The 14483-nt window shown below is 40.4% G+C and overlaps 1 protein-coding gene across 1 annotated transcript; it reads left to right on the top strand.

Moving 5' to 3' along the window:
* Positions 1 to 1517: 1517 nt before the first annotated feature.
* LOC140550181 (zinc-alpha-2-glycoprotein-like) lies at positions 1518 to 13994 on the top strand. Its single transcript, XM_072674023.1, has 12 exons — positions 1518 to 1675; positions 6579 to 6842; positions 7446 to 7733; positions 8732 to 9019; positions 9452 to 9568; positions 10233 to 10271; positions 10870 to 10917; positions 11692 to 11745; positions 12014 to 12064; positions 12410 to 12469; positions 12975 to 13043; positions 13806 to 13994. The coding sequence occupies exons 1-12, from the start codon at positions 1621 to 1623 to the stop codon at positions 13847 to 13849; spliced, it is 1377 nt and encodes a 458-aa protein (XP_072530124.1). The 5' UTR covers positions 1518 to 1620; the 3' UTR covers positions 13850 to 13994.
* The last annotated feature ends 489 nt before the right edge of the window (positions 13995 to 14483 follow it).

A 14483-nucleotide genomic window follows, 5' to 3' on the forward strand; every position in this document is an offset into this window, starting at 1 on the left:
AAATGGAATGTAAGTGGTACAGAAATAGAATGTAAGTGGTACAGAAATGGAATGTAAGTGGTACAGAAATGGAATGTAAGTGGTACAGAAATGGAATGTAAGTGGTACAGAAATGGAATGTAAGTGGTACAGAAATGGAATGTAAGTGGTACAGAAATGGAATGTAAGTGGTACAGAAATAGAATGTAAGTGGTACAGAAATGGAATGTAAGTGGTACAGAAATGGAATGTAAGTGGTACAGAAATAGAATGTAAGTGGTACAGAAATGGAATGTAAGTGGTACAGAAATGGAATGTAAGTGGTACAGAAATGGAATGTAAGTGGTACAGAAATGGAATGTAAGTGGTACAGAAATGGAATGTAAGTGGTACAGAAATGGAATGTAAGTGGTACAGAAATGGAATGTAAGTGGTACAGAAATGGAATGTAAGTGGTACAGAAATGGAATGTAAGTGGTACAGAAATGGAATGTAAGTGGTACAGAAATGGAATGTAAGTGGTACAGAAATGGAATGTAAGTGGTACAGAAAGGGAATGTAAGTGGTACAGAAATAGAATGTAAGTGGTACAGAAATGGAATGTAAGTGGTACAGAAATAGAATGTAAGTGGTACAGAAATGGAATGTAAGTGGTACAGAAATGGAATGTAAGTGGTACAGAAATGGAATGTAAGTGGTACAGAAATGGAATGTAAGTGGTACAGAAATAGAATGTAAGTGGTACAGAAATGGAATGTAAGTGGTACAGAAATGGAATGTAAGTGGTACAGAAATGGAATGTAAGTGGTACAGAAATGGAATGTAAGTGGTACAGAAATAGAATGTAAGTGGTACAGAAATGGAATGTAAGTGGTACAGAAATAGAATGTAAGTGGTACAGAAATGGAATGTAAGTGGTACAGAAATGGAATGTAAGTGGTACAGAAATAGAATGTAAGTGGTACAGAAATGGAATGTAAGTGGTACAGAAATGGAATGTAAGTGGTACAGAAATAGAATGTAAGTGGTACAGAAATGGAATGTAAGTGGTACAGAAATGGAATGTAAGTGGTACAGAAATGGAATGTAAGTGGTACAGAAATGGAATGTAAGTGGTACAGAAATGGAATGTAAGTGGTACAGAAATAGAATGTAAGTGGTACAGAAATGGAATGTAAGTGGTACAGAAATAGAATGTAAGTGGTACAGAAATGGAATGTAAGTGGTACAGAAATGGAATGTAAGTGGTACAGAAATAGAATGTAAGTGGTACAGAAATGGAATGTAAGTGGTACAGAAATGGAATGTAAGTGGTACAGAAATAGAATGTAAGTGGTACAGAAATGGAATGTAAGTGGTACAGAAATAGAATGTAAGGGGAGAAAAGGGGAGGGGGGGTTACAGAAAGGGAGGAGGAGGAGGTTATATAAAGGGGGAGGGGTTACAGAAAGGGAGTGGTGGTGGAGGAGGTTATATAAAGGGGGAGGGGTTACAGACACATGAACAGACAAGCACTCGCGCTTGTTTTTCGGTGTTTTGTGAAGATCCACCCTCCATCAGTGTTCGACACTTGAGGAAACTATTCTCTTATGATCTTTAATATTCTATTATTTATGAAAAAGAGGGAGTGAGAAGGTGAAGATGACCTCAGCTGCAGCTCTTCTGCTCTTCAGCTTTCTCCTCACTGTGGTTGGAGGTAAGAGCTGGTTTGAGAAGTTTCTCTTCAGCGAGCTGTAAGTAAGGAGGTATCTGGTGTTGAATGTCCAGAACTCAGACAGCAGTAAATGGTGTATGTTTGGTGAACTATACTGGACCTCAAACATAAAAACACTGACCACAGATCTAAATCTCTCGTTTAGTGTCGTTTCAGCTGTTGATGAATCGAGTTTCTGTTCGGTTCATCACTGTGTTTTAGACCAAAGGCAGCATTTCTCCTCATATTTCCACATATTTCACTTTTAATAAAAGTCAGTGTAAAATATTTAAAAAGTCATTTTGGAGCCTGTCAAAACCAGCAACCATGTTTCTCACTCACTGCCCCCTGTACAGTCCTACATTTACTTTCAATTAGTTCAATTTGTAGTTTTACAATACTACCCAAAAGCCACCAAGATATCATGATAAAATATATATATATTTAACATTGAATAATAAAACGATGATATTACACAGGTAAAAGTGATGTTTTGTTCTTTGAATGAAAAACGACTATGTTGACTCCTCCCACAAAAATGTATTATGCAAATGACCCTGGAGTGCACGTGTAACCCAGCTATAATAAAGCCCTTTTAGTTGAATGGTAGCCCTTAAATGGGTGCTGCCCCTTTAAGAAAACCGCGGCAGGATTTCGGCAATCTGTCGAAGCTATTTCCCGCAATAGCAGCTGATTTATGGCAAAAACGGCAAGTTTATGTTGAAAAGCATAGACAGGAGAGCACGAGGCTCAGATAGCTTGGAGAGGGGGAAGGAGAGCCAGCCCCAGCTACCTTCATACCCTTTATTCTGTTTACTGGTTCTCCTGCTAGGTTCTCCTGCTAGATTCTCCTGCTAGGTTCTCCTGCTAGATTCTCCTGCTAGGTTCTCCTGCTAGATTCTCCTGCTAGGTTCTCCTGCTAGATTCTCCTGCTAGGCTCTCCTGCTAGATTCTCCTGCTAGATTCTCCTGCTAGGTTCTCCTGCTAGGTTCTCCTGCTAGATTCTCCTGCTAGGTTCTCCTGCTAGATTCTCCTGCTAGGTTCTCCTGCTAGATTCTCCTGCTAGGCTCTCCTGCTAGATTCTCCTGCTAGATTCTCCTGCTAGGTTCTCCTGCTAGATTCTCCTGCTAGGTTCTCCTGCTAGATTCTCCTGCTAGATTCTCCTGCTAGGTTCTCCTGCTAGATTCTCCTGCTAGGTTCTCCTGCTAGGTTCTCCTGCTAGGTTCTCCTGCTAGATTCTCCTGCTAGGTTCTCCTGCTAGATTCTCCTGCTAGGTTCTCCTGCTAGGTTCTCCTGCTAGATTCTCCTGCTAGGTCTCCTGCTAGATTCTCCTGCTAGATTCTCCTGCTAGGTTCTCCTGCTAGATTCTCCTGCTAGGTTCTCCTGCTAGGTTCTCCTGCTAGATTCTCCTGCTAGATTCTCCTGCTAGATTCTCCTGCTAGATTCTCCTGCTAGGTTCTCCTGCTAGATTCTCCTGCTAGGTTCTCCTGCTAGGTTCTCCTGCTAGATTCTCCTGCTAGGTTCTCCTGCTAGGTTCTCCTGCTAGGTTCTCCTGCTAGATTCTCCTGCTAGGTCTCCTGCTAGATTCTCCTGCTAGATTCTCCTGCTAGGTTCTCCTGCTAGATTCTCCTGCTAGGTTCTCCTGCTAGATTCTCCTGCTAGGTTCTCCTGCTAGATTCTCCTGCTAGATTCTCCTGCTAGGTTCTCCTGCTAGGTTCTCCTGCTAGGTTCTCCTGCTAGATTCTCCTGCTAGGTCTCCTGCTAGATTCTCCTGCTAGGTCTCCTGCTAGGTTCTCCTGCTAGATTTTCCTGCTAGGTTCTCCTGCTAGATTCTCCTGCTAGGTTCTCCTGCTAGATTCTCCTGCTAGATTCTCCTGCTAGGTTCTCCTGCTAGATTCTCCTGCTAGGTTCTCCTGCTAGATTCTCCTGCTAGGTTCTCCTGCTAGGTTCTCCTGCTAGGTTCTCCTGCTAGATTCTCCTGCTAGGTTCTCCTGCTAGATTCTCCTGCTAGGTTCTCCTGCTAGATTCTCCTGCTATGTTCTCCTGCTAGGTTCTCCTGCTAGGTTCTCCTGCTAGATTCTCCTGCTAGGTTCTCCTGCTAGGTTCTCCTGCTAGGTTCTCCTGCTAGATTCTCCTGCTAGGTTCTCCTGCTAGGTTCTCCTGCTAGGTTCTCCTGCTAGATTCTCCTGCTAGATTTTCCTGCTAGATTCTCCTGCTAGATTCTCCTGCTAGATTCTCCTGCTAGATTTTCCTGCTAGATTCTCCTGCTAGGTTCTCCTGCTAGGTTCTCCTGCTAGATTTTCCTGCTAGGTTCTCCTGCTAGGTTCTCCTGCTAGATTCTCCTGCTAGATTTTCCTGCTAGATTCTCCTGCTAGATTTTCCTGCTAGGTTCTCCTGCTAGATTCTCCTGCTAGATTCTCCTGCTAGATTCTCCTGCTAGGTTCTCCTGCTAGATTCTCCTGCTAGGATTCTCCTGCTAGATTCTCCTGCTAGGTTCTCCTGCTAGGCTCTCCTGCTAGGTTCTCCTGCTAGATTCTCCTGCTAGGTTCTCCTGCTAGGTTCTCCTGCTAGATTCTCCTGCTAGGTTCTCCTGCTAGATTCTCCTGCTAGGTTCTCCTGCTAGGTTCTCCTGCTAGATTCTCCTGCTAGGTTCTCCTGCTAGATTCTCCTGCTAGATTCTCCTGCTAGGTTCTCCTGCTAGATTCTCCTGCTAGGTTCTCCTGCTAGATTCTCCTGCTAGGTTCTCCTGCTAGATTCTCCTGCTAGGTTCTCCTGCTAGGCTCTCCTGCTAGATTCTCCTGCTAGGTTCTCCTGCTAGGCTCTCCTGCTAGGTTCTCCTGCTAGGTTCTCCTGCTAGGTTCTCCTGCTAGATTCTCCTGCTAGGTTCTCCTGCTAGATTCTCCTGCTAGGCTCTCCTGCTAGGTTCTCCTGCTAGGTTCTCCTGCTAGATTCTCCTGCTAGGTTCTCCTGCTAGGTTCTCCTGCTAGATTCTCCTGCTAGGTTCTCCTGCTAGGTTCTCCTGCTTATGTTACTTTGACCGGCTTCAGCAACGCGCGAGAGGCACGTTGGAGAGAGAGAGAGAGAGAGAGAGAGACGGAGGAGAGAGAGAGAGAGAGAGAGAGACGGAGGAGAGAGAGAGAGAGAGAGAGAGAGAGAGAGAGAGAGAGAGAGAGAGACGGAGGAGAGAGAGAGAGAGAGAGAGAGAGAGAGAGACGGAGGAGAGAGAGAGAGAGAGAGAGAGAGAGAGAGAGAGAGACGGAGGAGAGAGAGAGAGAGAGAGAGAGAGAGAGAGAGAGAGACGGAGGAGAGAGAGAGAGAGAGACGGAGAGAGAGAGAGAGAGAGAGAGAGAGAGAGAGAGAGAAAGAGTGAGAGAGAGAGAGAGACGGAGGAGAGAGAGAGAGAGAGAGAGACACGGAGGAGAGAGAGAGAGAGAGAGAGAGAGAGAGACGGAGAGAGAGAGAGAGAGAGAGAGAGAGACGGAGAGAGAGAGAGAGAGAGAGAGAGAGAGAGAGAGAGAGAGAGAGAGAGACGGAGGAGAGAGAGAGAGAGAGAGAGAGACACGGAGGAGGGAGAGAGAGAGAGAGAGAGAGACGGAGGAGAGAGAGAGAGAGAGAGAGAGAGAGAGAGACACGGAGGAGGGAGAGAGAGAGAGAGAGAGACGGAGGAGAGAGAGAGAGAGAGAGAGAGAGAGACACGGAGGAGGGAGGGAGAGAGAGAGAGAGAGAGAGAGAGAGAGAGAGACGGAGGAGAGAGAGAGAGAGACAGAGAGACACGGAGGAGAGAGAGAGAGAGAGAGACGGAGGAGAGAGAGAGAGAGAGAGAGAGAGAGAGAGACGGAGGAGAGAGAGAGAGAGGAGAGAGAGACACGGAGGAGGGAGAGAGAGAGAGAGAGAGAGACGGAGGAGAGAGAGAGAGAGAGAGAGAGAGAGAGACACGGAGGAGGGAGAGAGAGAGAGAGAGAGAGAGAGACGGAGGAGAGAGAGAGAGAGAGAGAGAGAGAGAGACACGGAGGAGGGAGGGAGAGAGAGAGAGAGAGAGAGAGAGAGAGAGAGAGACGGAGGAGAGAGAGAGAGACAGAGAGAGAGAGAGAGAGAGAGAGAGAGAGAGAGAGAGATGTGGTCACGACCGTCTTTAGCCTGCATCGGAGCACTTAAGTACCACCGCTTAACACACTGAAATTTTTTTATTGGGTACCCAAATACATATTTTTTTTTTTACACCAACGTTCAGAGTTCAAGGACGGTTCGCATATTATTATTTTTTTTGGACATTCCCAGCGACCATTTTCTAAGGACTGTGCAAGAGAAATCTCAAGGTTCAGTGTTCAGGTTCAGAACTACTTACCTATTTCAACCTATTTCACATGTGTTTAGATCACATTTATAAATGTGAATTTGTGCACATGTTATATTTTCTTTTCATGAATGTCATTGCAAATGATATGTCAGTACAACTCAACGCAAATCCTTCATAAGATGAAAGAAACGCTCCAGTCCAGTAACATTTAGACTTATTGGACCTAGGTAGTACACTGCTACCAGACCCTAAATAAATTCCTTTCAATTCAAGCGTGTCATATGTTTCTGTGGTCATTTGAACTTAATTAAATTTTAATTTAGATTAAAGAATTGTACGCTTGGTTACACACGCGCAGAGCAGTGTATGATTTGTGATCTGCGTTTGCATGATTAATGCATTCAGAATGTTTAGTAAATAAGTCATGATCGATTGTTATGATTTGTACTTCACCATTAGGGGTTGAATATCTTTGCTCTGCTTACACTCGCTTTTACTGCAGGTTTTACTGAAATGTCCATGAAAGTAACCAACACATTATTTACTACCGTCCCTCTAACGGCTCAGACATTCATTAACACCCTGTTTTACTCCTCTGATTCTCCACAGAGAAACACTCTCTGAACTACCTCTACACTATTCAGTCCAGTCACACTGACAACATCTACAGCTCCACTGCTGTGACGCTGCTGAACCACAAACAGATTGACTTCTACAACAGTTCAGATGAGAGCAGGAGTCGTAAACAGGGCTGGATGCAGAGGATTTCAGAGTCGGACTGGAATTCAGGCACTGAGAAGCTGGATTATGACAGACAATGGATAAATAAGCTCATCGACAGAATGATGAAGGAGTTCAGACACAATAAGTCAGGTGAGAAACACTGAACCATTGTACCATTGATTGTTAAAATGAAAGATCTTGAATCCAGAATCTCTGGATCTTGGTTTATTTACTGTCAGACTAAAGACTAATTAAGAAGCACTGGTGTAAATCACATAAATAGGACAATTTTAAGGCCAGTTAAACAGCCAGTCAGCAGTCTAGATTCTGTAGAGAGTTTGGTTATTTGCTTAAAACACTGATTGCTTATATACTGGAATTTGGTATGAAAGAACATAGAATTGTTTGATATTGAATAGAACTAAAGTTGTCAGTATAATAAATGTATTGGGTTCTGATTTGGCCAAACAGTAACATCAGAAGTTCAGGTAACTACCTGTAATGACAAATTCCAGAACTAGAATCTGAATTTAAGCTCCACAATTGAAAACCTCTAACTAAACTGCTGGTTGTAGTGTAACATGTATTTTGATTGATGATTTCAATAGAAACATAATAAAAATATAATAACAGAATCTGTTTGGTGTGAGGGGGGCGTCTTGACAAATGTCTGTATATGACTCCGACTTCAGCTGAGGTGTTTGAAGATGTGTCTGAAGATCTGTGTTGAACTGAATCTGTTCCTCATTTCAGATGGTCATGTTCTTCAGTGGAGGCACGGCTGTGAGGGTGGAGGACATCCTGACGGCTCTGTGACTCTTTTAAACAGTATTAATGATTACGCCTACGATGGAGAAGATCTGATTAGTTTTAACTGCAGCTCTCAGACATGGTCGACCTCAGAGGAGCAGAAGAACAGAGAGAGGGAGGAGAAGTGGAATTCTGACTATCATGTGATTGCTGTTAAGAAATGTAAGCAGTGTGAGAAGATGCTGAAGATGTATTTACAGTACAATACTACTGACAGCAAACCAAGACAGAGTGAGTATCTGAATACTTACCACAGTTATCCTTTCATCATCATCATCATCATCATTCTTCTTCTTTATAGTAGTAATACAGGTATTGGCAGTCATTGGTGCCGTTAAATGTGTGTACCAAGTCCCAAAAGTGTGAACTCACTGTGCAGAAACTAACTGTGTATTGTGGAGAACAGACATATTGTTTATTTAATTTAGTTGCATAATTTAAAAAGTTTACAACAACCTGCATCCACCGACCCCTGATCTGGTGCAATCACGCCATGCTCCGCCCCCAGCTCTAGTCTCATTAGCAGATTATACAATAACATGGATAGAGAAAAAATATACTATATATTTCAATTGTGTCCAAAATACTGTTATAATGTTGAATAATTAGACCAGAACTGTAAATTGAATAATGGTACTTAGTGTATCAATACAATCCTACATTTGAGCTGGGAAAAGGTGGATCTAACAAAAGTCTAACCAAAACAAAACTTAATAAAAGTCAAAGCTTTTGTTCTAGACACATTATCAAAAGAATGTGTTATTATTATTACATATGTTATTCTTCTTCTGCTTCTTCAAATATTATTATTATTGCTGTTGTTGTTGTATTTCATAGCACCATAATATAAAATATGAATAATATCTGTTTACTGTACATTTCTTTAATTTAAATCATTTACACATAAATGGAATGTAGTCTAAAGTAAGTTTAAGTAAGTATTGAGTATTAATTTTAATACATTTTATTTACAATACATAAAACTTTTATGTGGCACAGATTAATGCTTTTTTAATCACTGAGTGATAAAATAAAAATTGAAATAACAATTATGATGCAGAGGTTCAAAAAGCACTACTGGAATTTACTGCTAAAACTGTATAAACATCACTGTGTCAGAACAGCTCAGTTCATAAACTAGTCATGAAAGTCACATTATTAGATCTGTGTTCTGATTAAAGACTAAATTGAATGAAACATATTTACACTTATTGTCTTTTTCTCTTCAGCGCCACCTGCTGTTCATATGTTTGCAAAAACACCTGTAAGACACTCGAGTAAGCTGAACCTGACCTGCATGGCCACAGGCTTCAACCCCAAAGACCTGGTGATGAGTGTGAGGAAGTACAGCACTTCACTGCCTGAACATCTGCTGACATCCTCTGGAGTCAGACCCAATGATGATGGAACCTACCAGCTGAGGAAGAGTGTGGAGATCCCGGAGGATGATTATACAGCAGATTACAACTGTTATGTGTCTCACATCTCCCTCAATGTGGCAGTAATTAAGAACTGGGGTAATTATAACCATGTCATTTATTTCCGTGGACACTGTTTGACAGACACTGTTATTTTTACTCTTCAGAACAGCTAACGCTCCAACCCTGAGCTCTCCAGCACAGCAGTGTTAGTTAGCTTTGTCTGTTCAGTCTAAATACGGGGAAAATCTGATTTCAGAGGACATTTGGTCTGAGAACAGAGATTCTGATGTAGAGAAGCCAAGAAGTTTTCAGAACTACTGTTCTGGGCTTTCAGTGTGAAGATGGCCTGCACACTAGCCAGAAGCTAGCATATCAGTCACAATATAATATAATACAGTTTATTATAATACGATACACTGAATCAGAATCACTGTACTGTTTATTACATTATAATTAAATGTGTTGAATATACTGTATTATATTTTCAGTCAGTTTTACTGAAGCTTCTTGTTTGTTTGTGTTTTTAAGATGGAAACTGCAATAACTGCTCAAACAAGAAAGCTTTAATTATTGGAGGTGTTGTAGTGACGACCCTGTGTGTGCTGGGACTGATCCTCTGGGTTCTGAAAAAGAAAGGAATAATCAGTAAGTAGAGCTGCTTTATTACTGATCCTCCATCTATTCTTCAGTAGTTCTGTTCTGAAGGATCATAATCTGCTGTGTCTTTGAAGAAGAAAGGGTTCATTTCTAATGAATGTTTGTGTAATTATTAAAAGATTAAGGGAAAAGCTGGTGAGAATACTGTACTCAGTCCATACAACTAATACACCAAAACACATAAAATAATCATAAGTCTGATAAACATTAATCTCACTGTAAGATTGCTTTAAGAATATTGAGTGTTTAACTTTTGTATTTCTATACTTGTTTTAGTAAAAGTCATTTTCCATTTTCAGATCATTTAACTTGTTCTAAGCATTCTATCTTGAACAAGGCAAAATTACCTGCCTGTGGAAACAGTGTGTAAGACAGTGTGTTGTTGCAGGAATATGAGATAAGTAAAATAATACAGTAGACAGAGCTTCCCAGTTTACAGTGCCCCACATAACTAGGAACATTCGAATCACCCCATTGGCTGTAGCTAATATTGGGGACCCCTAATATCGGGGTCATCCTAACACTAGTAGTGTTTATCAGTGGAGCTCAGTGTATGGTATTTACAGTCCGTTTACTGGAGCTTTGTTTGGTTGTAACAGGATGAATGTCTGTAAATGTGAGTGTATAACTTTAATATTGTGTGATTTCACAGGTGTGGGAATTCCCAGTGGATCACCTCCCATCATCAATGGTAATGTTGCTGTAGAAAAGAGGGGTTGTATTTGGTAGTTCATAATGGACTTCAGAGAAGTACTGTGGTCTCACACACTCCTGTCAGTGCTGGTCAGTCAGTTAATTGAAGTCAGGCAGGCACTGACTGCTAGCAGCTAGCATCCGTAATATGCAACTGACAAGTAATTCTCCGTAAGCAATCTATGAACATGCTTCTTTTCAGAAGAAGTGGACACAGTGTCTGGTTTTCCAGTACAAATGGGTCCAGCTCACTGCACTGTCTTTTTTTAAATACTGCCATCCCTGGAGAATCTTACACATGGAGTGCAGTAAAAATGCATTAACTGGATAAAAAATCCAAGAAGATAAAATAACTTTTATAAAATGTCTAAAGTGAAAAGGACAAAAAATCACTGTCCAGTGAAACTTTTGCCTTCCAGCCTCTTAGCTTATCAGTGGAAGCTCATTACGACACTTTTAGTGGGTTTTACTAAAGCTTTGTTTGTGTTGGATTAGATATTAGATGTGTAGAAGTGTGTCTTGGATGTAACAGGATGATTGACTGTAAATGTAAGTTGATGCTGTACTGTAATATTGGGTGGATTTAACATTTGCAGGAAGTTCTGGTCCTCCCTCCAGCAATGGACTTCCTCTGGTTCCTGCAGGTAAGTGAGACTGTATCTGGATTGTATTTGGATGTTCATCATGAATGTCAGAGATGTACTGTGGTATCACACACACACACCCGGAAGTGTGTTTGATGTGTTGAAGTAAAATTGACAAACATTTAATCTGACAGTGCAAATACTGATGTAGTACGGCCCGAGAGATAGAGGGGCCTTAATCACCAGCCACAAGCTAGCATACCAGTTACAATATGACACAGTGTGCTGTAATCCGATACCCTGAAATGTTACATCTTTAAGAATCACTGTTTATAATAATTATAAAATCACTAGTGTTAAGTTTAGCAGCAGTTTTTGTTTGGGTTTTTAAAGATGGAAGATGTGGAATTTAATATTAAACTGAACATTCAATTGTGTTCAATTCAAAACATTTCATTAAACCTTCAATAGTGTAGCCTTGTACTAAAAGCATGTACTAAGTTTTCTGTATCACATTGAATACTGAACACATTTCTTCTGGATGTGCTGGTACTGGAGGAACTTTCCTTTTTACTGCCGCCACAGTGTCTTTCTTGTACTTGGTGTACTGTTTACATTTACATTTACAATGAGCCCCTTCACTAAGCACTGGCTGTGATTTTATCACATCATCAAAAACATCATTAAACGGTTCAAATTAAATGTTCTTTTCTCTTAATTTCGGTTAAATATTCAGTGTATTGTTAGTAGCTGTCTAGAGTGTTCATGTGTAGAAGTGTGTCTATTGGTTAGTGTAAGTTGGTGCTTTACTGTAATATTATGTGGATTTAACAGGTGCTGGAAGTCCCAGTGGATCACCTCCCACCAGCAATGGAAACATTTCTATAGGTAGGCGGGACTGTACTTGGACTGTATATTCACACGTGGACAAAATTGTTGGTACCCCTCGGTTAATAAAAGAAAAACCCACAATGGTCACAGAAATAACTTGAATCTGACAAAAGTAATAATAAATAAATATTCTATGAAAATTTACCAATGAAAATCTGACATTAATTTTGAACCATTGCTTCAACAGAATTATTGTTGTTGTAACAGGATGAATGACTGTAAATTTTAGTTTGTGCTTAATTGTAATATTTTGTGGATTTAACAGGTATTAGCCCTAGTGTTTCACCTTCCACCAGCAATGGAAATGTTTCTACAGGTGGGTGGGACTGTACTTGGATTGTATTTGGATGTACATCTTGAACTTCAGAGAAGTACTCTGGTATCACACACACCTGGAAGTGTGTATTGTGTTAATTGTAACTATGTGTAATTGTGTTAAGTGACTACTAGCAGGATTGCATTACAACAAGAGGGTCAAACATAGGGTTAATGGGTCAGAACTGACTTTAAACATTGTCAAGTTTTTGTTTTGAATTTAAATATGTGGCTGTGAACAGACAAGCAATCCGAAAGTAACGCTAAAGTATTTTCATGAACTTGATGAATGGCTGTAAATTTGGTAAAGTTGGTGCTTTACTGTAATGCTGTGTGTATTTAACAGATGCTGATGTATCACGTTTAACCAGCAGTGGAGATGTGGTACATGCTCCAGTTTCTACAGGTAGGTGGGAGTTAACAGTGACTGCACAAAGATTGATGTGTGGAGATGTGTCGAAGTTGTAACAGGATGAATGACTGTAAATGTGAGTTGGTGCTTTGAATTTAACAGGTCCTAGAAGTCCTAGAGTATCAATTTCAGTTTTTTATCAATTAACTATAGAGATGTAGCATATCAACAACTTTCTACAGGTAGGTAGGAGTGTATTTGGATTGTATTTGGATGCACTCTAATATTAGAATGACGACTAGCAGGACTATTTAACAACAAGGGAGTCCATAGGTCAGAACTGTGATTGTTTTGTGAAGTCTTTCTTTTGCATTTAAATGTATGGGTTTGTAAACAGACAAACAATCCAAAAGTAACAGTAAAGAAGTTTCATGTACTTACCGTTATATTAAAGTACTATCAAATGCTAATGTATGGAAGTGTGTCTATTGGTTGTAAAAGAATGAATGACTGTTAATGTGAGTTGGTGCTTTGCTGTAATATTGTTTGGATTTATCAGGTCCAAGAAGTCCTAGAGTATCAATTTCAGCCAACTATGGAGATGTAGCATATCAGCAAATTTCAACAGGTGGGTAGGAGGGTATTTCATTATTGCTCATTATGAACTTCAGAGAAGTGCTGGGGTATCACACACTCCTGAAAGTGTGTTTGGTAAATTATCTAATAATTATCTTCAAGTGGTGATTACTGCAGCTTCTGCCATGTGCCACTTTTAGCCTGTTACTGCACTATTACTACACATGAAAATGACTATACAAATTATTATGTATGTAGTAATTATTATACTATTACTACACAAAACATGACAAAGAAAATACAATAACAGTAAAATAGATAAATGCATGCAGAAGTTTGGGAGTGATCTGTACAGATACACCACTAATAATGATATGTAAATGCTGTATATTATTATACAAACTCATCTTTCTCAGAAAGAAGGATAAAAATGTTCCATCTTCACAATAGCTATCACTTAACACTAAAGTCAGCTAGTCCAGTAAAACCTAATCTAATAATCTAATTATGTAATAAATCAAAGAATCGGTTCCACGGTTCTGCTCTAATCACATATTAATCAGTGTTTCATTTAATATCACACTTTAGATTAACTGACCACAGACTGTTTCAGATCAGATTTCTGATTGAACTAAACCACAGTCATTCAGTTCATGTGCTAAATTCAGAGCTGATCATCATTTCATCAGGAGAAAAAAGGGAAGGAATGGGTTTATCCTAAAGAGCTTCCTGCCTTGATTTGTTCAGAAATCCAAACATAGTGTAGGAGTTAATGGTCTGTTTGTTCGTCTTCTGCTCCTCTGCTATTTTCCAGATGATGATTCCAGTCAACTACACAGAGAACGGAGATGGTGGTAGTATGTGAAACAGCATCTTGCTCCTGGTCTACCCCTCCAGTCAAGACGTGTGTTTTGAGCCAGCCTGTATAAAGGACACTCTTTAAACATGCATTTCTTGACAAGTTAAGAAACACAGAACCGTCACTGAAGGGTAAAGGAGCATGTAGACTGAGGCGGTAGAGTAAGGCTACAAGAATTTACACTAATATACAGTGGGGAGAACAAGTATTTGATACACTGCTGATTTTTCAGGTTTTCCCACTTGCAAAGCATGTAGAAGACTGTAATTTTTATCATAGGTACTCTTCAACTGTGAGTGATGGAGTCTAAAACAAAAATCCAGAAAAATACATTGTATGATTTTTAAATAATTAATTTCCATTTTATTGTGGGAAATAAGTATTTGATACACCAGAAAAAGAAACTTAATATTTGGTACAGAAACCTTTGTTTGCAATTACAGAGATGAGACGTTTCCTGTAGTTCTTGACAAGGTTTGCACACACTGCAGCAGGGATTTTGGCCCACTCCTCCATACAGATCTCCTCCAGAGCCTTCAGGTTTCGTGGCTGTCGATGGGCCACACGGACTTTAAGCTCCCTCCAAAGATTTTCTATTGGATTCAGGTCTGGAGACTGGCTAGGCCACTCCAG

This window comes from Salminus brasiliensis, chromosome 2, assembly GCF_030463535.1.
Source record: "Salminus brasiliensis chromosome 2, fSalBra1.hap2, whole genome shotgun sequence".
Taxonomy (NCBI): Eukaryota; Metazoa; Chordata; class Actinopteri; order Characiformes; family Bryconidae; genus Salminus; species Salminus brasiliensis.